Genomic DNA, 24,805 nt, shown 5'->3' on the forward strand with positions numbered 1-24,805 from the left:
TAGATGTGAACCTCTTTGTTAATAACCATTCTATGGTACTGGTACACTCAACGTGACGCTGGTTCTAGATGTGAACCTCTTTGTTAATAACCATTCTATGATACTGGTCCACTCAACGTGACGCTTGTCCTAGATGTGAACCTCTTTGCTAATAACCATTCTATGATACTGGTACACTCAACGTGACGCTGGTCCTAGATGTGAACCTCTTTGTTAATAACCATTCTATGGTACTGGTACACTCAACGTGACGCTTGTCCTAGATGTGAACCTCTTTGTTGATAACCATTCTATGATAATGGTACACTCAACGTGACGCTGGTCCTAGATGTGAACCTCTTTGTTGATAACCATTCTATGGTACTGGTACACTCAACGTGACGCTTGTCCTAGATGTGAACCTCTTTGTTGATAACCATTCTATGGTACTGGTACACTCAACGTGACGCTTGTCCTAGATGTGAACCTCTTTGTTAATAACCATTCTATGATACTGGTACACTCAACGTGACGCTGGTCCTAGATGTGAACCTCTTTGTTGATAACCATTCTATGGTACTGGTACACTCAACGTGACGCTTGTCCTAGATGTGAACCTCTTTGTTGATAACCATTCTATGATACTGGTACACTCAACGTGACGCTGTGCTAGATGTGAACCTCTTTGTTAATAACCATTCTATGATACTGGTACACTCAACGTGACGCTGTGCTAGATGTGAACCTCTTTGTTAATAACCACTCTATGATACTGGTACATCCAACGTGACGCTGGTCCTAGGTGTGAACCTCTTTGTTAATAACCATTGTACAGCATTCTCAGCTTGACCTGAGCAAGTGAATACCCAGGACACTGCGGGCCCGTACAACTGGTCGAGCCTATTATTGTGTAGGGATTCACCTTTGTCGGTTCACTGTCAACGTGTCCGAACAACAGAGACAAGGTCGCCGTTTGACTTATCATTCTTGAGAAATCGTCAGCATCGAATTTGTTTTAAAAATGAAGCTACGTATGGTTTATTTTTTTCCAATGTGGGCTTTTAGGCAGCAAGCAGAAGCAGCAAGTGGTGTTTCCAGTGCAACTCTGAACCGAATAGAACAGGAAAAGAAATGGCTCCCTTATTTAAATAAGTTAACTCGTTACGCCGTATGTGCAATTTGACCTCCTGGGTCATGCATATGCAGAGTTTCCCACGTCGGGCTGAACAAGCTGCACAGTACTGGTACCCCCTGGTACTGGTCCTACACGGGAACCACTTTGGTAATAGAGTATCGTACTCACAGACACTTCGATCGTTGTTCCTAGATGTTTACATTTTCGTGAATATCATCAAGTAGTGTACCTGAGCCCTGGACACGCATATACTATTAATCATAATAAATTTCCATTTTGTAAAAAAAAAAAAAACATCTGTAGATGTCACGTTTTCTTCCAGATGATGATGCTGAAACACAGCAACCTGACAACGTTTGTGGGCATCTGTGCCGAGTCCCCCAATATCTGCATCCTATGGGAGTACTGCAACAAGGGGAGTCTCAGCGTAGGTGGTCTGGTTTTGTGAGGATGGAGCGTCTGACACTCCTGTCTGACGGAAAAGTTCATCTTGTTGTTTCATATGCCCTGGAAGATCGAGTCTTCAACACAACCCATGCTGGTCGTAAGAGGCGACTAACGGGATCGGGCGGTCTGGCTCGCTGACTTGGTTGACACATGTCATCGTGTCCCGGTTGCATAGATCGATGCTCATGCTGTTGATCATTCCTATGCACGGCCCCGACACGATTATTTACAGACCGCCACAATATAGCTCGAATATTTTTTTAAAGCGGGGTTTAAAAAAAACAAACCAAGCACACGTTTCTTTCATGAGTCAAACATTTCCTTTCAAAAACCACCCGTCCCTTCAACCACGGGTTTGGTCAATATTCTGACCATCGAATCATAGTTGTCAGGAACAAAATAACCGTAATTGTGAAACAGTACGCTGTGTAGTAATGTCTTTGCCTTACTTCATTATATCTGTAAATGTGTTTATCCTATATTACAAGGACAACTGCATCCACACCACGAACACAAAATAGTCTTACCATCAAAGATACGGAAGTCAGAACCCTTATAAAAATATTTGCGCAGAATATTCAAATTTGATAGCGTTACGCTGTGGTCATTTGTGGGACATTTATCGGAACGTATACCCTGGAGATTATCAAGGATTCTGTGTAGATAACCAACAAATACCCGGCAACCATATTTTTGATGTTGAAAACAACACAAACTGTCTGTACAATATTAATCTAAAGACATTCTAAGGCACTATCAGTGATGAAAAAAGTCAACGAGTATGGTTTTATGCCGAATGTTGCAATCTTTACGCAGTATCATGGCGGTGGACACCAGAAATTGGATTCACACAATGTACCCATGTGGAGAATCGAACCAGGTCTTTGGAGTGACGAGCGAACACTTTAACCATTGGACTACTCCCAAATGATGAAAACTATGAAAGTTGTGACGTCACTTTCAAAACAAAGCAAAGACGGCGAATGGGTGATAACCATGAGGCAATAATGGAGAATGTAGGCTGTTGATTGTTTTGACATGCCTTCACTGCGGAATCTTCTTTCAGGATATCCTGGACAACCCGGACATGAAACTGGACAGCATGTTCCAGTTCTCCATCGCTATCGACATCTGCTCGGTAAGGTTGTGTATTGTTTGGTTCACAGTGTATTTGGGCTTTGTTCATCATATTGATCACGTGTGTCTGTTCGAGACAATGTAATTCACTGGCCAGTATAATGTCGTGTGGGTAAATTGAGAACGCCTTTTTAAGTTTAGGGATTAAACGTATCATTATTTTTAATGCAGGGCCTTGAGTATCTCCACATGAGTTCCCTGAAATACCATGGTAACCTGACGTCATCCAACTGCCTGATTGACAGCCGGTGGGTTTGTAAACTGACGGACTTCGGCCTGCGACCAATCAGGAAGGGAGAGAAAGATACTTCTGATCAAGTGTCCGAAGACGACAGGTGTGAAAGTAGGTGACACAATAAAGAATATCAATACCAGTATACGTAAAGAATGCAGGTACAAATGTATCTGTGAAGATACACGGCTCCCTGTGAAGCAGCTCGGGTATCTGTGAAGATACTAGGCTACCTGTTAAGCAACTCAGGTATCTGTGAAAATACACGGTTCCCTGTGAAGCAGCTCAGGTATCTGTGAAGGTGCACGGCTACTTGTGAAGCAGCCTGGGTATCTGTGGAGGTACACGGCAACTCGAGCACTGTGTTGCAAGGCCTACATATGTGTTGGAGGATTGTCCCTAGACTGTAACAATAGTAAGTGATATTAAAACCTGTGTCAAATAAGAGACGCACATGACAGCTACGAAAAAGGATCGTGTTGGAGACTTGTTTTGTTTTCAACCGCTTTCAAGCGACATTCCAATCTTTCACGAAGCTTCATAAGGTGGTCTTAAAGTATGTAGCCTAGTGTGATTTTTACTGACGCTATATATTACGGACATTTGAAATACAATAGGCTTACCTCTGTCATCGGGGAGGTATCATCAGTATCGGGACATTTTTTGTCGTTTTCTTCAAATTTTGGTCTGGACTCATCCTTCATCCGCAGAGTTATTTTGGCTGGCACCGGAACTTCTGAGAACTTACCAGGCAGAAAAGAGATTCACGCCCACGCAGCAGGGGGACGTTTACGCCGTCGGCGTCATCCTCAAGGAGATCCTGTGTCTCACAAAGCCGTACGCTGAGGAGGTTAGGCTGACACCCAAAGGTAAATATATTTATATACCATTCATTTTTAAAAGTAGGGGAAACCACAAGCCAGCCAATGTCAATGCAAATTAGGAAATGTAAACTATATGTCCGTACAGATGAAACATTTCCAAAGAAATGGAATACATTGTCACAGTGTCCCTTCATTTCTCTTTGTCATCTGTTTCCTGCTTGGCTTCATCATTTGTATTTTGTCAAGCTTATAAATCCAGTACGCCTTACCTGTTTTTAATCGGTCACAGATTTTCGTTTGCTTTGGCCGAGGTCATTCGAGGTAATGCTAAATCGTCAACTTACAGTAGTTATGTATTAATCCAATTCAGTCTGTCCATAACTAAGTTGAAGGGTTTGATAGAATCTGGGCTTTGGGCGTTACGTACGAATCATGTATGCCTACGTTAGCCCAAATGTTTTATAACCATTTTATAACCATTTTATAACCATTTTATATTTCATCCGAACTATCATCGCTCCAACTCTGTCTAACCAATTCACTCTTTCTGTAACCTCCCCGGTGATATATAGGCTCAATTGGAGTGCCACTGAACTAGGGTCATCCCAATGTCAGGCACTTCGACCATGCTTTGATCACTTGGATAGCCAGTTCAACCTTACTTAGATCTCTCAAATAACCACTTGAACCTTGCTTTGACCACTCAGATAGCCTCTTCAACTTGACTTTGTTCACTCAGATAGCCACTCCAATCTTACTTTGATCACTCTGGTAGTCACTTTAACCTTGCTTTGATCTCTCGGGTATCCACTTCAACCTTACTTTGATCTCCCAGATAGCCACTTCAACCTGCTATATGGGCACTTCACCCTTACTTTGATCACTCAGATAGCCACTTCATCTGTGCTTTGGTCACTCAGGTAACCACTTCAACCCGTTATAAAGGCATTTCACCCTTACTCTCATCACTCAGATAGTCACTCCAACCTTACTTTGATCACTCAGCCACTTCTCCCTTACTTTTATCACTCAGATAGCCACTTCAACCTAGCTTTGATCACTCGGGTGGTCACTTCAACCAAACTATGGTCTCCGATTGGTCATCTTAGTACATTCATTAGCTATACCACTACCTTGTTGATCACTTTTGCAGCGTTAGGTCAAGTCACCCTTACAATATTGTTCAGGTATGATAATCATAGTTTTAGTTTTGAATGTTATAGATATGATAACTCGTATTAAACTGGTTATGGCAAGACAGTCGCATTGCCATACATTCAACAATTTTCTGAACATTACCATGTGCTCATTTATTAAGACAGGTGTTCGCCCTTATGAACTTCAAGTACAGATAACATGCATGGTTTTGTCAGATATCATCAAGCGGGTGGCCCACCCTACAGACCACCTGATGAGACCGACCGTGGTGGAGACCCAGGACGAGTATGTGTCTCTGAGACTTCCATTTGTGAGACTCATTCACTCATGTTGGGCAGAGGACCCGCAGTGTAGGCCGACCATCAGGAGGGTGTTGAAGAGACTCAACCGTCTCAACCCGTATAGGTGAGACATCATGATGTAGTGGTTCTGAAACTGGGGGCAGTAAGCTCAAGAGTGGCTATCATACGAGTCTTGAAGAGATCCTAGTGTCTCAACCCATATAGGCTACACATTTTGTGCTGTTGCTCGTGTAACTGGGTATCAGGCAGGAAATGGAAGCAGCAACTGTCAAGTTACAGGGGGCTAAGAGATTCAGCCACCTCAACATTTGTGGCCAGGTGGGTACCAGATAGGAAATGGATTGGCGGGATTATCATTCGGAAGCTACTCAACATTTACATGTTATCTAGTAGCCGTGAAATGTCATAGCAAATGGGTCTTTTCCATGCAGTCTAGTATCCCTTTTAGTCTCAAATTATCTCGTGTTGATACATTGTTTCTTAGTCGGTAGGGTTCTAGGTACCTCTTAGGGTGACGCATGGTTGTGGTTCAAATTTTATTTGGTCACAGGTCAACCGGTATGTTGGACAATATGTTAATGATGATGGAACGTTACTCAAACCATCTGGAGGAACTGGTGGCAGACAGAACGGCCCGGCTGGAGGAGGAGAAGAGGAAGACGGACGCTCTATTGTACAGCATGCTGCCACAGTACGTAGCCATTTTGTCCACAGTAGCCACATGCAAGATACTCACGAAAACTGTCGCCATTTTGTCCACAGTAGCCACATGCAAGATACTCACGAAAACTGTCGCCATTTTGTCCACATTAGCCACATACTGCAGGAGTACCACCTCCTTTTCAACGTGGTGAGTGAGTTTAGTGTCACGTCGCGTTTAGCAAACTTCTAGCAATATCACGGCGGGGAAATGGGCTTTACACATTGTACCCATGTGGAGAATCGAACCCTTGTCTTCAGCGTGACGAGCAAAAGTTTTAACCGCTAGCCTACCCTAACAACCCTTTCAACATGGTGTATGGAGCATTTCCATATATGTTTTCTTGTCAAGATCAGTTTGTGAGCCGTGCAGTGAAGCGTTGACTCATCACCCCAAAGACTCGGGTTTGATTCCCTGGAAGGGTTCTGTTCATATTTAGGTTGATTGGATGTGGTATCAATGAAATATCCTTGCTCATTCCCTTCTGAAAAACGTAATCAAGTTATGTTGATAAAGAAATATGTATGTACGTAGCTTGCTTTACAGTGGATCTAGGGCGATGCAGTAGCCAACCGCTAAAGCGTCCGCTCGTCTCGCTAAAAACCCAGGTTCGATTCCCCTCATGGGTACCTTGTGTGAAGTCCATGCCTGGTGTCCCCTGCAGTGATTAAAATTGGACTCTATTTAAAACCTTACTCATTCACTCACTCACTCACTGGTTCGGTGTTATAACTGTGACTTTCAGGAAAGTGGCAGACAACCTCAAAACCGGGAATTTGGTTCAAGCCGAGGCTTTCGAGTCCGTCACCATCTACTTCTCCGACGTCGTCAGCTTCACCGACCTCGCCAGCGAGAGCACGCCTATGGAGGTCAGTTGCTGCGTATACGTGGACAGGGGATTATAGGTCCTTAGTACCCAGTAGCCACTCGCGAAAAAACTTCCTCCAGCACACCCATAGATGTTCGAGACAAAAGGGGTCCTCACATCCTAATATAGCCTGTCCTACGGACCCTAATATCCAAAATAAAACGAGTGCGAGGCTACATTATGAGACAAATGTAGATTTCCGACACTTTCAGGCAACTAAAGAAAGTCGCTGGGCACATTTTTATCAAATTTGATGATAACACTTTGGGAACATTTTTCATCCATGTGTTCATTTCGGAAGCTAGATCTTAGTCTAATACTAGATTTTACAAATTTGAGACATTATTGTTCCTTTGGGGAGTGAGTGAGTTTTGTTTTACGTCGGTTTTAGTAACTTTCCAGTAATGTATTATGGAAGCGTACACAGAAATGGGCTTCACTTTTTCAAGTGCGGGGAATCGGACGCGGTCCTTCGATCTGACTGAAGAGGGCTTTAACAACCAGACTACACTACCGTTTGTCCTTGTGGAAGTTTGGCCAGATGCATGCTGTATTCAAGAGGAGTAGTAGTTTCGATGACCAACAACGTCCACACTTTATACCACCGTTGTGTTTCTCTGTTTATCTAGATCATAGAGCTGCTGAATACACTGTACACGCTGTTTGATGACACCATCAAGAATTTCGATGTTTACAAGGTACGTAAAGTATCACAACAAGGAAAGTTGATTAATACTATGTGAAAGGGCCGATGGGTTGAAGACAGACACAGTTCCTATGCACCGACACGTTATTCCAAGAGGGAGACAAGAGCATTCACTAGCCTGTATCACAATCAAGTTCACATCCTTGTCCTTGGCGCCACCCTTTTGGTGTTGGGGAGGCATCATGGTTCGGTGTTAGAGAGGCATTATAGACATATCGAAGGTGTAGTTAGAGAACATTTTACAATTTACATTCTGGGCCCAAACCGTTGCGAGTCGAATTGAGACTGGAACGTCATAGTGGCTGAATATCGAATGTACGTCTTAAAAATTCACTTAGCCTAACGGCAACAAGCCAATAATGTTAATTTAAACGAACTTGAAAACATTTTGGTCTGCGCCCTATAAGGTATTCAACCTTAGGCCAGGCACTTATCTTGCTTTCATCTAAATCTAACTTCCGGATTTCAATTGTCAGTGCACTGTTTTCTCCACCTCTCCCGTGAAGAGTCTTCAAGTTGGTCATATGTTGTTCTTGACGATACAATGGTACTGAAGCTCCTAATCAGTACAGTTGTGATTTGTCTCCAGGTTGAGACAATAGGCGATGCCTACATGATGGCAAGTGGAGTGCCGATACAAAATGGAGACCAGCACGTTATGGAGATGGCAGATGCATCCCTCAGCCTGCTGAAGGCGGTCCTCGGCTACGTCATTCCTCACAGACCTGAGCGACAACTCAAGATCAGAATAGGTAAACACTCAATAACCAGGAATGCGTTGGGGGACACAGGTGTCCCGCTCACCTTTGGTACCGTAATTCATTGCATAAAGGCACGTTTCAGAATCCTGATTACAAACATTGGTATGTGTAAACGTTTAAGAATACGACTATGTTCTGCATCAGGCTGGACTTTCTCTTACATTGAATTGGTATCTATATGACTGAAATACTCTTCAGCCAGTTTCACTCACTTTTCGCGCCATACCATTTGTTATCTTTTTTTTCACTAGGAACATTTATCATCCAATACTCAGGTTGCGTGTATCTATAGGTATTCACACCGGGCCGATAGTGGCGGGAGTTGTGGGACAGACGATGCCAAGGTACTGCCTGTTCGGGGATACGGTCAATACAGCGTCCAGGATGGAGTCCAATGGAATGCGTGAGTACTTCATTTCTCAGAAAGGTACATTAAGTAGCATCTCATTCATTATCGAGGTCACATATGTTTATATGGTGGTCCCAGTTGTCATAGACGAAAACAACGGTCAACACTGTTAAACTGATTGCTGAAAGATCTGAGGGGTTTTACAGCCTTGACGTTATTAGTTATGGTTCTTTGTTGTTTCATGACGAACGCTATTTGGCGACAGTCTGTAATTAATCGAGTAGGGACTCTCCAGTGATAAACAGCATTAGCATCTCTCAAATGGGAAACGATGGCACCACCTCTTACGACAAGTTTGAGTTACTAATGACCAGTTCTAACCCGGATCTTATGTGTGAGGTAGAATTATTATAGCGTTGTACATTTACCCCTGTTGCAGCATTGAAGATACACATGAGTGGATCCTCCGCTGCACTTCTGAAGACGAATCCACTCTATCACGTGGTTGAAAGGGGAAATGTAGAGATAAAGGTAACCCGACCTGTAAATCCTCTGAACTTATTCATAAATAAGACATAATAATACCTTATCGTACAATTCTGTATTTATATAGCAGGACGTAACATTTGATCATTAAATCTGATTCTTTAGGTGTGTGCAAGGAAACACTGTTTCAGTTTCATTTTTAAATCGTAAGGCAATATGAACTTGCTGCTCATCCACAATTCTTTCAAGGGTGGTGCGGTGATGTATCCCTGTTGTTAAAGCATTCGATCGTCGCGCCGAAGACCTGGTTCTAGTCCCTAAATGGGCACAATATGTGAAGCTCGTGTCTGATGTCCCCGTCATGATATTGCTGGAATATTGCTAAAGGTGGCGTAAAATTAAACTCACTCTCACCAGGGAAACTTGTAAAGCTTCAAGCCCTGGTTCATACTGAGAGCTTGGTTGTTTGACATTGATTGCTCGTGCAATTCATGTTCTACTTACTAAATGAGAGGTGCTAGTCATTGTTGGGCGGTGGGGTGGCCTAGTGGTTAAAGCGTTCGCTCGTCACGCCGAAGACCCGGGTTCGATTCCCCACGTGGGTACAATGTGTGAGGCCCATTTTCTGGTGTCCCCCGCCGTGATATTGCTGGAATATTGCTAAAAGCGGCGTAAAACCAAACTCACTCACTCACTCACACACTCATTGTTCGTTGTCACCATTTGGCTGGCATGGAGACAATTCGAGAGAAAGACAGTTTTGTAAGTCAGTAAAATGCAAAGGGGAAACAGTGACTGGATTTCTGTATAAATTGTAGGCATAAAGGTGCCTGTAGAGGACATGACGTCTCTGTACCACCCTTTCAACAATACAATGGATAAATATATTGCGCCTCTTGGTCGGTGTATGTCTATTTAATGCCTTGCCTATATTATGCACGCATATTGAAGAAACGTTTACGTTCAGTTGTCAAGTCATGACGACATTTGACTGGTCTTTTTCTTTTGTTTGTAAGCTTCGTTTGCTGGTTTGCTGGGGTAATTTTGTTTATGTTTTTGGGCTCTGTTTGGGGTTTTTTTTGTGTTTTGTGCTTGGTTTTCTTATCTTTTGAGTTCTTTTGTTTGGCAGTGAAGGAGAAGGAGGTGGTGGTTCTGCGTGCGTGCGTGTGTGTGCGTACGTGTGTGTTATGGAGGCGGAGTTTTCTTTGTTTGGTTTTGGGGTTTTTTGTTGTTTGGGGGGGGGGGGGGGTTGTTGGTTGGGGATGGTTGTACCGCCGCACTGAGTAACATTCCAGCTGCATGGTGGCATTGAGCCTTGTCCGCTGGTCCCGTGAGTCGCCTCTTACGACAAGCGCCCGCTTCAGGCCAATTTTAACTCGGGTCTTCTCGGGTGTGGTCGTACTTCGATTCGGTCTGTGTTAAAGTGTGCATGTAATGGATGTCCTGGTAGGATGTAGCTCTTTTCAGAAGGTAGTAATTACTACCACTGGAATCATTAATCATCAAACTGTCAACGTTTAATTTCTGTGCGCTTTTATCCAAAGGGTAAAGGAAGACTATGCACCTTCTGGTTGATGGGAAAGACGGGGTTCTTCAAAGTTCCGACCGAGGACCTGGACTCCCACAACACGTCAGTTGCCAGTGGCCTAAAAGAACCGGAAACGGTCTATCACGGCGACGTCACTCCCTCCATCACTAGTGCCACTACACCGGACACAACATCAGCTGGAGCATCCACCGTCGACGACGACCGTGGTGCTTCAAACGTTCCACATGATGACATGACATGAAGGTGGTACAGACTGATCCCTCTTTATTTGCCAAGGAACAGCTTGTTGAAAGAGGCCATGCATCGTTTTGGACAGAGCCAAGATGTGAATCACTTGAATCATTCAATGATGAAATTTATATTTTCTGTTCTTGTGCATAGTTCTCTCTGGTAGAGGCTTATGGTACCCCTCCTGTGACCCTACTTTTGTATACTTCATCCAGCTGATGGATAGTTCTGTCTCGCTTTTGGTACAAAAGTGCTCTGTGCCTTATATATTATTCATTCAGAATAACAGATCTTTATTACACTATATGCAAGAGAGCTTAGGCATATATTGTTTAGATATGCGCCATTCACTTTTAACAATAGCACAAGGACACTGACACAACTAATGCTTTTACATTTTTCGTTCAAATATTTCTTCTGATTATATTGCTCAAGGCTTATTGATTGTTCTGGGAAATGTGAGTGCGAGTCGTGAATGGTTCCACAAAAAACAGTTTTTCAGAGGTTGTGCATTAAACCATTACTTAAACATTGAATTCTTAAATGGTCAGTCACACCGGACGTGAACAGATCAGATCAGTGGTTCCAAGTTTGTTTGTTGTTTGGGGTTTTTTTTGTTTGCTTTTATTTGTTTTGTTTTGTTTTTTGTTGTTGGGTTTTTTGTTTTGTTTTGGTTTTTTTTGTTTGGTTTTTTTTTGTTGGTTGGTTGGGTTTTTTTGTGTGTGTGTATTTTTTAGGGGGGGTGTTTTTTGTTATTGTTGTTGTTGAAACGGCCTGAAACATGTTTTGTTTGCATTTGTTATTTGTTTAATGCTGTACAAAGACTGTTGATCAAACATTCAATAGCATGTTCATCTGGACCTGAGCTACTCTACACACACATGGTCCGGGAGGTCAAATGGCACACACGGCTAGAGCAGAGGATGTTATTAGTGTTGCGTTCCTGCATACACCGGTTACACTAAACCATCTGTAGTTGTTTTCTTTTTTCAAAAAGAAAGATAGGACATTCCTTACGATTTCTAGACACTGAGATGTCAAACAGCGACCTTGTCTCGGCAAGTCGGACATGTTACAATCGCCTGACAAAGGTGCACCCCTTTACAATAGCCCCAACCTGTTGTGACACGTTCACGCAATGCATTAGTTCACGTGAAGCTGAACAGGCTGATGTGGCTATCGTGTACATGTACTCCCTTAACTAGAACTACTGTAATAACCACATACCCAATTCGTAGGGCTTCACAGTACACCAGGTATATCGAAATATGCTTAAAGGATCCATATTGAAATATTTTTTTCTGATAACCGTCATTTTGGGTAAAGAACACATATGAAGCTTTTATGATTATCTTTATGGTTTAAATTAAGACCTCCTCATTCACAAGAGATGTTTTCCTTCAAAGACAGCTGTCTTATGAACACACCACAATTTCTCTTTATCACAACGTCTAAGCACATCATATGGTATATACCTGCATAAGGCAGTAGCCCATAGATATGCATGGGGTCTCGTTCTTGCAATTGATTATGACTTTTTAGGTTGACAAATAACCAAGGTCCGTTGCTTTAGAAAATCATCTTGCATCACAACGCTGTCAGTTTTTATTTCTAGTCAGGTATTTTTGTTTGAAAAAGAAATATTACACATGTAAATTTCACGTCATACACCAATCTTTCAAGAACTACTGTAAAAACAACTATGGTCATAAGGAAGTGCAAGTGGTGATGTCGTCTTGGAACATTCATTATCATCATATCAACAATAATTGACTCCGCTATATCTCCCAAGTTTTTCAGTAAGTTCCCCTACATTTTTTGATGGCATAATATGCTTACATGCTGATATTTCAATAAATGTTTACAGCTGTTAACTGTTGATCACCATGAACAAATCTCACAAAGATTGTGAGTATTGTTGCGAGTACTCAATGTTCACCATCAGTGGCTTTCCCGTTACTTTTATATGTTGAAATAAATATTTCTGAGTAATTATTGTTATTAAATTGTTTTCCCTTCATTTGAAGAGTGGTGTAGTCTTTCAACAATCGGGATGATATTTAGCACAAAATAGATCATGTTTCTATGAATTATAATCTGACCATGTTCATTAAAAGCAGAACGGTGAAAACAATATATCATAACAATTATGATGTCACATTCAGATCAACAAATACAATACAACAATCAAAGAAAGAAGCTACATCACAAAGATCAACAAATACAATACAACAATCAATGAAAGACGCTACATCACATTTTGTAAAAGGCACAGTTAGGCGTTAAAGGCACAATTTCACACATTTTCAACAGTATTTTGGCTTATTCATCGATCGGTCCTTTCAACTGCCCTCCTCCATCAAGTCGTTAATGACAGACCTTGGGCTTCTGCAAATAATACTGCCCTAAAAAATAGTGTTACTGTTACTACATCTTAACTGGATAGAATTTTCTATGAAACAAGAAAACAAACAAAGAGACCAGGTTTATAGCATTTGCTGTAATCAACAACAAACGACGGAGGTCACTGACACGCCTTTTACAAACATGGATATGTCATAGAACAACACAGATGATGTCACTATTGGGACTGATGACATTCGACCTTGACCTTTGCCCATACTACCATCCACCATCATTTTCAATGCTGAACAACGTTAAGAGTTCCAGTCGATGTTTTCATTGCTGTATGGTGTAATTTATGGCAAAATTGTTATGGTTGGCACCGTCAAGAATGTGCATAACGGCACAGGTACATGTGACGAATGTGAGTAATATCATCAATAATGAACCCAAGTTCAAACGAGCCATAGGTGATCGAACATCAACAGCTGAGCTATTTATGACGTCACCTAACAATGGGTTTGATAATGGCCCATCATCAAGCAATTTGCTGGCACTATCAAGGTACAGTGGCACACTCATTTCTCATAACAAGCAGGTGTCCTAATGATAATTCTATCCATTTCAGCCATTATGGGGAATATGCACTCGCTTTAGCTTCCTAGTGATGCAATACAAGACTTTTTATCCCATACGACTTGCCTGAAATTCATTATTGTTTATATTTAGAGATGTCTTGTGTGAAAAATTGCCATTAACAATTTGACGATGAATACATCAACTGTCCCATTATAAACTAAAACACACATAATTCTTAAGCAACCCTCTGTTTAAATGAGATTATTTCACAATGTCTTCATCATTCTCACATGCACAACATAACCAAATCCATACACCGATGGTACATATATATGTCCATCTTGAAAACATAATCCAAATTAATTTACTGGTGCTGTGTTGTATCCCATGGCAACCAATAATTCTACAAACATATACAAATCTCAACCTGGACATATGCATACATTAAAAATAATCTTGATTTTGAACACAAAAAGCTTCTGAAGAAAGGAACCACAAATGTAAAGGTTACACTTCTGTGAACTATACCGAGGGAAACAAATAAGGTAACAATTCTTAAAGCTTTCCTTTATTCATTCTTAGATTATCACACATAATGCAATACAAAGTATAGGGAGAAACTTGAAAAATAGAAAAACATAGGAACACTTGTACTTTCATGTGTTCCATTATTTCTTTCCCTCAGTATATTTTACTCTTTTAAAAGTATACACTGTAAATATGCAACATAACAAACCACAAGAAGCAATATTGTTTTTCTTGATACATATGCACAAAACAAACAAAAATACTTTTATGTTTTGTCTACTTAGACAATGCATCTTGTGATTTTCCATTCAAGAAATAATTTCCAAATCCAGATACATTGACTACCTGTAGACCAGATCATTTAAAGCCTTTCACAGCCTTTCACATCCAATTACAATCCTAAATGTAAAGCTAGTATTGGATCTGTAAATAGAGATCCGTAAAGAAATGTCGGCATGTACACCGAAAATGATACATTGGACAGCAGAGTGAGTGAGGGAGTGATAATAGCCACAAACATAGAAATTACTATATGAGATTTCAGTGGAAATACCAGACTATGGTTCAAATAATACATCATTGTATCTCAGTTGGGCAGATCAATGCTCATGCTGTTAATCATTGGACTGTCTGGTCCAAACTCAATTATTCACAGACTACCACCATATAGCTGAAATATCGCTGAGTGTGGTGTAAAACTAAACTCACTCACTCATTTAAATAATACAGTAAAGTAGATATATCATCTCATACAGTAGACACTGACTCTTTTAACAACACAATGTATACTTTTATAGCTAAAATGGATAGAATTATCATTAAAACGACCGCACATTATCAGAAATGAGCGGTCCACTGTAACTTGATAAATTACATTACATTATCAAGCCCGTTGTTAGGTGACGTCATAAGTAGCTCAACTGTTGAAGTTCATCACCTACGGCTCGTTTGAACTTGGGTTCATTATTGACCATAAATCTGGCTCACATTCATCACATGTGCTTGTGCCATTATGTACTTTCCTGCCTGAGCCAACCATAACAATTGTACCATAAATTACAACATACAGCAATGAAAATATCGACTTGAAGTCTAACGTTGTTGATCACTGAAGCAGAGGTCAAGGTCAAATGTCATCACTTTCAATAGTGACGTCATCTGTGTTGTTCTATGACGTGTCTATGTTTGTAAAATGTGTGTCAGTGACCTCCATCGTTTTGTTGTTGGTAGTAAATGCTTCTAAACCGATGCCACTGTTTATATTCTTATTTTATTAAAAATTCTATTCATTTTAGCTATAATAACGGTAACGCTATTTTTGAAAAATAGCGTTACCCTAATAATAATGCTACTTTATGCCACACCACAGAGACTAAAGGTATTCCAAGTGGAAAGTCAAAGAGGACATGCATGAGACAGGATACATTCAAACATTTACAACATGAGATAATAGAGATAGTAGACAAAGGAGCATATATTGGGCCATAGTGGCAATGTTAGACTATAATGCAGATGAGACCATATTGCTGATATTATATCCTTGCATGGACATTAGACCATTGTGGAGATATAAGACCACAATGCAGATATTTCATCACTGATCTGATATAAAATCATACTGCACATTATATTAACCGTAACACATTTATTCAACCACAGATAAGATATTCGACCACAATGCAGATATGACATGTCAGTCGAGATGTTAGATCATACTACAGCAAGGGATATTGTCATGATAGTGTGGAAAGCAAAAATCTTCAACACAAGTAATACATCAAGCTAAAAGAATTTATGATTAAGAACACTTAACTGAAAACACTACACAAAAGTGTAATCCATTTTCACATATGCACAGTCCAGAAATCCATTTTCACAAGCACAGAGTCGGAATCCATTTTCACTAATGCACAGTGTTGGAGTCCATTTTCACTAGCACAGTGTTGGAATCCATTTTCACTAGCACAGAGTTGGAATCCATTTTAACTAATGCACAGTGTTGGAATCCATTTTCACTAATGCACAGTGTTGGAGTCCATTTTCTCTAATACACAGTGTTTGGAATCCATTTTCACTAGCACAGTGTTGGAATCAATTTTCACTAACGCACAGTGTAGGGAATCAGAAACCAAATTTACTAACAATTATCGGAGGACTTGTGGTGAATGATTATCAATTATTATTGCATAATATGTTTTCTGCAATCAATAATCATTTTTAATCCTTGTTTTGATCAATCTTCGATTATCAGGGCACCACTACTAAAGCATCTCAGTTTTCTGAAATACTAAATCAGAAAACCAAATGAAATACTCCATCATGATTTTCAGAAGCCAAGACTCGCCAAGATTTTCTGCACCAGAGCATCTCTGTTGAACACTCCTTCCTTCATAACATAAGACAGAGTTGCATCACTAACATCAACATAGGTGACATCGATGTTGGGGAGGCAGAGACAGACCTTCCCTCCACAGCAGGCTTTACAGATGACAGCCGGGCTGAGGTCATCGTCATACACTGCTAACACTTCACCAGGGGAGGTGGAGGATGTCTTCAGCTGAAGCCCTTCAAGGGGGAGGGTGAAGTGTGATACTGGTTCACCGGTTGTCTGGACTAAGATCGATGTGTTGTCTGTTTGTAATTTGATGACTTGGTCGCAGTGAATTTCTGGGATGGAGATAATCATGAAATCAGAATTTTTCCCATGAAAACAGTGTTTAGATAAATGTGCACAACCACAGTGTATGAAATAAGCCGAAAACCCACCCAGACATGAGTGCTGGTGACTTCCATGTGTTACCAGCCCAAATTGACTTAACCAGACAGTTGTTTTCAGAGAAAAGTGCTTTGAGCTCTTGACACAATAGTTCCATGTTCAAACAGTAATTGTCAAGTCTACATGCAACACTCAGTTTGAAGAACAGATTTTCAAATCATTATAGTGAATTTGTACAGAACATATCTAAAATACTTATAAGACTTCGTTTCCCTGCATGAAATGAAGGTCAGATAGACACTTTTAATATTCATATGCCTTTTAGAATTGTGGAAAATGTTTTGGATGGCATACAGAAAACAACATTGTTTCAAGTAAGAAAGGAAAAGCTTTTAAAACACATCAGAAGTAATTATACCAGTAAGCAACATCAAAGAGATATATTCCATGACCTGTTACCAAAAGTATAAATCTAACCAGACTTTCGGTCAATGTGGGTAGATGCTATCATTACCCAAAAGAAGGTCAGTCCAATTAATCTGCAATATTTACCTTGGCAACACTCTTCTAGGAGTCTAGGTACTAGGACAGATCCTCCAGCCACTGCCAGGATTGATCCTCCCTTCAACAGAAGTTCCTTCAGCAAGTGCCCTAGCTTCACCAGTTCAGGGGTCATGACTATACTGGCCCCTTGGTCTCCTGCATGCATGTCCAGTTTCACATCACCCACGGCAACCAGAGTCTGCCCACCTGACTGGTCTCCAGGAAGTGTAGACTCTCTGACATCCAGGCGAGCCACATGCACAGTGCTCAGGTCAGTGAGAGAGGTCAAGGTCTGGTACAGTCTCCCAGAACTTTCACTGACCAGTCCCTCTCCCTCACACACATAAATTATCAGAGATGGCGCAGGGCGGACTGACAGTTGTCGACTTGTTCCGCTGACTGTGTCACCATTTCTATCTAAAATGACATACGAAAATATAATAAATTAACCAAATGGCTGATCCAAGAAAATACAAGACAAATCTTGCGGATAACAACTTCATGATTTCTTTTTCACAAAGTTTCTGGACTAGCGCTTGCCCTTTTTCAGGCACCTCCACAATTAAGAAGTTGTTAAGTATAAAATTTGTCTTGTATTTTCTTGGCTTCCCATGGAGGGAACTGAACCTAGATCCTTGATGTGTCAAGAGATCACAAGGGTTCAAAAATTCCATTGCCGGACACCAGGAACAAGTCAGTTTTCATTCCAGGCAATCAAATAATGGTATCTTACTGGACTACTAGATAATTTCCACTTATGGTTTCAAACTGCAAATAAAATTGGATTTCATTTCATATCTGCTCACAATGTAGCTATTACATTTCGCAATAATAGTAATTTAGAACTATCGTTCTTTGAAATTTATCACTCTTCGATAAATAGTCCAGTAAACATTAACAACAAATATTGTGTCATAAAATCAGGGCAAATGGAAAATCAGTCAGGAGAAGTTAATTTCTTGAAGTCACTTGCCCTTAGGCAATGGGCTTTTTTTTAAAAATAATTAAACCCTTGGAGTACATGGACCACTAGGCTAATCCAATGCCGTATGTTTACTATGAGACATTGTGTAAAAGTCCATTCTTGCTGTCCTCCATTGTAAAAATGCTGGATATAATATACTAGTAAATAATGACAAGTATCTTAAACATTAGTCTATCCAGTCATTGCTAGTAAATATCATAAGGGTTACTTTATATGTTAAGTGCTAGTAGATACTATAAGTGCTACTTTACTTAGTAAGTGCTAGTATAAACAGTAAACAATGAAACAAAACTGTCAGTTAACAATAAAAGTGGGGCATGGGTAGTAACATGAAAACTTTCACAACTATCAAAAAACACCAAAAGACTTACAACTGACTTCAACGTTCCAGTTTTCAAGTACATTCTTGAAAATTCCATCTGATGATTTCCCATCCTGTACAACCATGATAACATCAGACGGTTTATACAGGTGGTGCTCTAAAAACATCTGCCGCAGATCTGACTGGGTCTTCGTCATGTTCTTCTCCAACCTGTTACACAAGTAAGCTAACGTTGTCTCCCTTGACAGACCAACGCCATGTCTTTCACACCTTACACTGGTAGCAATGGAGCACAAATCAGGGTCTCTCCTACAATCAGCATTCAGGTTGACACCGATTCCCAAGACATACAGCCTGCTGTCCATTTCTAAAAAGAACGACAAATTGTAAAGTTTATGGAAATATGAATTATTCAATAATATCATTATCATTAGCAAATGTTCATTTCATAATTTGTTAGTTACAGTCAAAAATGCATTGCCCGTTCCTTTTCTCCTTTATACCAGTGTAGGCCTATTTGGTCCCTTCTTCCCTCCAGGTACCCATACAAGGAGACATGGTATTGGAATATCCTGTCCCTTGTCGCCTGACCTGTAACCATGGTAACACCAACCAGGAGACCAAACCAGCTTGTTTGTAGTTTGTGTCTACTTTCTGTTGTTTCTGACTAACTCAAAGTCTTGATAGCCAAAATGGCTGGTATAATATTCCATTTTCTGAGCCTGTCAGGTGAACCTTCTCATCTACAATTTGTATAGAACTCCCCAAAATCTATAATGATCACTTTAAGAACAAGATGAACGTGACAGTACTGACATCCTATAGTACTGCCCAAAGCACAGTCTTAAAAGAAAATGATGTTGACAGTCCTGCTAGCTAGTACACATCATGAAATGCAAGTTTGAAAAAGATATATTTACCATATGGTTCAACCATCACTCCACACAGTTTGTGACCTCGTAGCCAGAGGTCATTCGGCCATTTTGTGTAGATTCCAGCCACACCCTGTTCCACTAAAGCCTCTCGGACAGACAAACATGCAGCCACTTCCATTGTGAAGACTCCTTCAAAACTCTGTTCACAGAACAACTCAAGCTCAAGCCAGGTGGTAAGGTGAAATGGGATTTAATGTAAATTACTTCAGAACAATTTTCACTAGCGAGTAAGACCAGCTATGCCTGGAAGTTACCAGCCCACAAAATAATTCCGCAGCCCAAAATCTGAATGTAGGAATTTAGCAAAAGATAACAAAAAGGTAAAATACCATCAAAGACAAACAAAAGAACATATGCCTGAATTTCTGAAATGTTTTGTTCATGCTGGAAAAACTGACAATGATGAACAATTTAATAAGGCTATTAAAAGGTGTATTATAACATAACAAGTCAGAGAGAGTGATATATTTACAAAATGATGCCATGCAAATTCACAAGCCAGTCGGGTCAGTGACTGTGAGATATACCGGCCTGACTTGATTTTCATTTCACACACAGCTTAAGAATATTTTGCTCATATGACAATGTGCATATGTATATGTGGCTGCTTGTACAAACCCAGTGAGTGAGTGAGTGAGTTTAGTTTTATGTCGCACTTAGCAATATTCCAGCTATATGGCGACGGTCTGTAAATAATCGAGGCTGGACCAGACAATCCAGTGATCAACAACATGAGCATCGATCTGCGCAATGGGGAACCGATGACATGTGTCAACCAAGTCAGCGAGTCTGACCACCCGATCCCGTTAGTCGCCTCTTACGACAAGCATAGTCACCTTTTATGGCAAACATGGGTTGCTGAAGGCCTATTCTACCCCGGGACCTTCACGGGTCTGTACAAACCAAGGCCTAAGCTGTGTTTATAGTGCTAGGTCACCGAGATACCAGGCCGCAGTTAAGCACTAATGTCCCACTCAAACACATTACTGCTGTACCATCCTTGCGCCAGACCGGCCCAACAAGTACAACATTTTAACGTCTTTTTGGTATGGCGCAGCCAGGGATTGAAACTCTCTGGGCAGGTGCTCTACCACAACACCAAAGGGGTGGTCTGTTCAAGACAGAATTTAATAGGAACAATGGCACAGAACCAAACCCTGTGATGCATGTGGCAATTTTCTTGGGTACCACTTTATGATGGCTTACAGTGTTGTTTGCAACTCATTTTAAATGAGTGTTTATTGTGAAAGTGAAACTTAATATTAAAAATACATTTGAGAAAATACAGGACCAGCCTTCTAACATGACTTTCTACATTTCATTAATTCAGTTTTACCAGAGACCATATAAAATAGATATGGTCTGTGGTTTAACAAACAACTCAAAACAATGGACACTGTCCTTACCGCCTCACTTGATATTGTGGTTTACACCAAGTGGGTGTATTTGGTTTTACACTGTTTTTAGCAATATTTCAGATATCACAGTAGGGGACAGCAGAAATAGGCTTCACAAATTGTACCAATCGAACCTGGGTCTTCAGCATGACAAGCAGACGCTTTAAGTCTGGGTATGAAACTCTAAAACTATTCAGCCAGACCACAGGGCTGGTTAGATGTTAAACTTGCCAGGACTAACCAAAACTCACCTGTCCACAAAAGTACCAATACATGTATTCATTTATATATTTTAACGCGACTGTCTGGTAGGTGAATTTGAGAATCTGGCAGTCCGTGTTTAAAATAACCTATCATGGGCGGTCAGGTATTATTTAAGCTTTCACCTACCCATTGTCTCCTAGCACTAAAGAGTTTGTGTTTATTATTGTCGAAGAATGGAGATATGCTGGTTTTCAATTAGAATCTCACCTACCTACAGATTTAACTGCACTAAATTTCACATTTGAAACGCATATTCAGCATTAAGTTTAGCATGGTTAAATCAACATAATACCCAAATATGCAATTTATGTGTACATTCCAGTTACTGAGACTGAACAACACTTACATTTCTGTTTGGATCATCACATAAGACAATTGATGTATATATATTTCCTCCAGAATCTGCTTTCCATTTTCTGTTTCTGGAACCGCGAGCCTTCGTTTGCATCTCTGCCATAATAACACTGCCATGGCTACCAGTTCCTGGAACAACAGAATCGGGTTGTCACAACGTTCCATCTTAATTCAGCTTATTTATAAAGTGATGAGAAGCACGAGGACCTAATTCTGCCCTGAAAATATCCACACCGAAAAAAGTATGGAATACTCAGGCCTTTCCAGAAGTAGAATCTCTACAGAGAGACATAGATTAGATGTCTTCCATTTGGCTCAAAAGCAAACCGATAAATTGCAATATATCTTGAAAACTAATGAACATAAAATACTCAATCAAAATAAAAGATGATCACAATCAAAGCATCACACCAACTCTGTGAGACTTTTACAATTTTTTTGTCCTAAAAATATAAAAGTTGTTTAACAAGCTATAATTAAAATACTGACACAGTTCACTGTTTGTTACGAGGGAGGAGTGCAGAGAAAGGGACAGCCAGGTGTTCGAGAAGCATGTGCACAAGCGCCAAAAAAGTTAATTATTCATTAACCTGTGCTGTCCCATCTCCATTCTTTCCCGCATACCTGGCTGTCCCTTTCTCTGCACTCCTTCCTCGTAACAAATAGTGAATTGACTCAACATTTGAATGATAGACTGTTACTGTTAAACAACTTGTTCATACTTTGGACAAAATTCCTGAGAAAACCTCACATCGTTCGTATGATGTTTTGATCATGATCAGCGTTTCATTGAGTATTCTATGTTCTCTAGTTAGATTGCAATTCATTGGTCTGGTTTTGAGCCAAGCAGACTACACTAGGTACCTATTCTGAAATGGAATCTCAACAGAGAGACAAGGATTGGATACAAGGGGCTTTTGAATACTGGGGCAACCATTCTGACAAGGAATCTACACTCACCTTGGCAGGCATTCTGGGGCAACCATTCTGACAGGGAATCTACACTCACCTTGGCAGGCATTCGATTCTGGAGACCTGTTCTAACCTAGAATTGCCACACTATGACAAGCAATGCATACTGAGAACACATCCTGGCATGGAATCTACACACAGAGATTCATTTATGGGGACCTATTCTGAAATGGAATCTTGACATAGTGACAAGTACTGGATTCTGGAGACCTTTCCATGCCTGGAAGACAGGTATGTGGTACTGAGGAGCCATTCTCGCCTCCAATCTCCTCACAGTACTTATCCACATCATCCCATGATGCCATACATTCATCCAGGTTACCATGGTTACAGTTTCTACCTGAAACCTCCCTTACATCTCCTTCCATCTTCACTCAATGCCATTCCAAAATGGTTACCTTTAGCACACAGATCTTTAGCATCATCCATCGTTGATGAGGTTGTCTCTAAGTAGGTAAAATTCCTTCCAATAGCCTTTGTATCCAGCTGTCTTTCAAAGGCATCTTCATCAAATGACCCCATCCTGGCTTGTCAGACTGATACTATCTACACTGATATCTGGAAATAAAATTTAATATAATAAGACATTTGAAGGGTATCTGATGTCAACATTAGACATTTTACCCCAATAATTTGTAATCTGTTCAGTTGTGTACTGTCACTTTGAACAGCCATGATTGTAGAGAGAAGTTGTAATGGGCTGACACATGTGATAGTAAGAGATTGATAGTTCATTTTTTTTGTTTACGATTAAAAATATTTAAGAGATTTATCGGAGTCAATCAATGTTGATCTGATATTATTGAATGTTTTGAGAGTGCATCACTATTTGCACTTCCTTACAACCATAGTTACTTGGAATGTAGTCACGTTTGAAAGATGATGATTGGTGTATGGCATGTAATTTGCATGTTTACGATATTTTCATTTTAAAACAAAAAGCAAGAAACATATACTAACAAATGTGTGATGCAAGATGAGTGTCAAAAGTGATTTCTCGACCCTATTGAAAAAACGTTGAAATAAGGAATTAAACCCCATGCACGTGTATGGGGCAACTCCGTTGTGCACGCGCATATCATGCATTCTGTTTAGGGGTGGTAATAGAGAGAAATGGTGGTGCATTCATAACATGTCTGACCTTGAAACTCTTGTTGACGTTTACACTCCCTTATCCAAACTCATTATCCCCTATTTTGTCTCCAGTTTCCATGTGACAGATGAGATCATAATGGTAGCATATTTTCAGTGAGAGCAAGAATTGAATTGTCTGCATGTTTAAACAAGACAGAGCATAGACACGCCAGACGTAATGTCGAACAATAATACTTTACATAAGTCATGTATATACAGTGAGTATCTGTGATATCTATAACACCATATTTAGTCATAGTCTGAGTCATACATTATCTTAAAGTTAAACCACAGAAATCAGAACGTGAAGCGCTAGCAAAATATTAGAAATATCTACACATGACATAATAATATAACACTGTCAGTTAAATTTAAAGCTTTATTTGTATCAATTGTTGTTTCTACTTTACGTCCCCACATCTATATTTGTCCCTACAAGTTCGGTATGCCCTCAGCGATGGTATTATTTCTCTTCGTAAGAGTAGTCATCCAAGACTAACAGACCAAGAAAGTGTAGCACCTGCATATATTCAGTGTTATGAATCTGGTGTTTGAGTGAAGAGGCAATGTCAAGATGTACTCTACATGAAATTTAATTTACGGAATTGTTTCAGCATATACCGTAATATGTCAGCTGATTCAGCTTTCTCGGCCAGATCACAGTACAGCCGGCTCCCAGTCGTCGAAACCGAAACTAAGCCAATGTTTTCATGGTTAATCTAAATTACGGATTGTTTTTCACGTGGAGGAAGGATTTAGTGAAAATTAAACTGTATGTTTCAAAGATATATAAAATCAGTTGTAATTACCTACTGCACCAATGTGTGAAAGGGATAATAAGCTGCACAGAACAGTTCGAAAGTCTGTTTAAA

General features: G+C 40.3%; 2 protein-coding genes across 2 annotated transcripts in view; one reads left to right on the forward strand and one right to left on the reverse strand.

Annotated features, from left to right (window-relative positions):
- The window catches only part of LOC137261767 (atrial natriuretic peptide receptor 1-like), a 25,887-nt gene extending 14,854 nt beyond the window's left edge, over positions 1-11,033 (forward strand). Inside the window, exons 9-20 of the mRNA XM_067799549.1 lie at positions 1,437-1,541; positions 2,628-2,699; positions 2,870-3,041; positions 3,641-3,799; positions 5,128-5,317; positions 5,765-5,905; positions 6,660-6,783; positions 7,412-7,480; positions 8,078-8,240; positions 8,542-8,652; positions 9,038-9,129; positions 10,629-11,033. Of these exons, the coding sequence (XP_067655650.1) occupies positions 1,437-1,541; positions 2,628-2,699; positions 2,870-3,041; positions 3,641-3,799; positions 5,128-5,317; positions 5,765-5,905; positions 6,660-6,783; positions 7,412-7,480; positions 8,078-8,240; positions 8,542-8,652; positions 9,038-9,129; positions 10,629-10,874 (1,644 nt within the window). The 3' untranslated portion in view covers positions 10,875-11,033. The remainder of the gene's footprint in view (positions 1-1,436; positions 1,542-2,627; positions 2,700-2,869; positions 3,042-3,640; positions 3,800-5,127; positions 5,318-5,764; positions 5,906-6,659; positions 6,784-7,411; positions 7,481-8,077; positions 8,241-8,541; positions 8,653-9,037; positions 9,130-10,628) is intronic.
- A 1,456-nt stretch (positions 11,034-12,489) lies between these two features.
- On the reverse strand, positions 12,490-24,634 carry LOC137261768 (uncharacterized). The gene is made up of 7 exons (XM_067799550.1): positions 24,555-24,634; positions 23,198-23,357; positions 21,820-21,956; positions 19,798-19,951; positions 18,927-19,244; positions 17,580-17,987; positions 12,490-16,978 (listed from the first exon to the last, which is right to left on the reverse strand). The coding sequence occupies exons 2-7, from the start codon at positions 23,319-23,321 to the stop codon at positions 16,638-16,640; spliced, it is 1,482 nt and encodes a 493-aa protein (XP_067655651.1). The 5' UTR covers positions 23,322-23,357; positions 24,555-24,634; the 3' UTR covers positions 12,490-16,637.
- Between the last annotated feature and the right edge of the window lie 171 nt (positions 24,635-24,805).

This window comes from Haliotis asinina, chromosome 14 (genome assembly GCF_037392515.1).
Source record: "Haliotis asinina isolate JCU_RB_2024 chromosome 14, JCU_Hal_asi_v2, whole genome shotgun sequence".
Taxonomy (NCBI): domain Eukaryota; kingdom Metazoa; phylum Mollusca; class Gastropoda; order Lepetellida; family Haliotidae; genus Haliotis; species Haliotis asinina.

What these genes read in the sequence shown, in the direction of transcription:
- LOC137261768 (XM_067799550.1), bottom strand. Translation starts at nt 23,321, where the DNA reads ATGGGGTCATTTGATGAAGATGCCTTTGAAAGACAGCTGGATACAAAG. An exon ending in AGTGATGGTTGAACCATATG is followed by an intron (nt 19,245 to 19,797) that starts GTAAATATATCT and finishes CGTTCTTTTTAG; the next exon opens with AAATGGACAGCAGGCTGTAT. An exon ending in CCTAGAAGAGTGTTGCCAAG is followed by an intron (nt 16,979 to 17,579) that starts GTAAATATTGCA and finishes TCTCCATCCCAG; the next exon opens with AAATTCACTGCGACCAAGTC.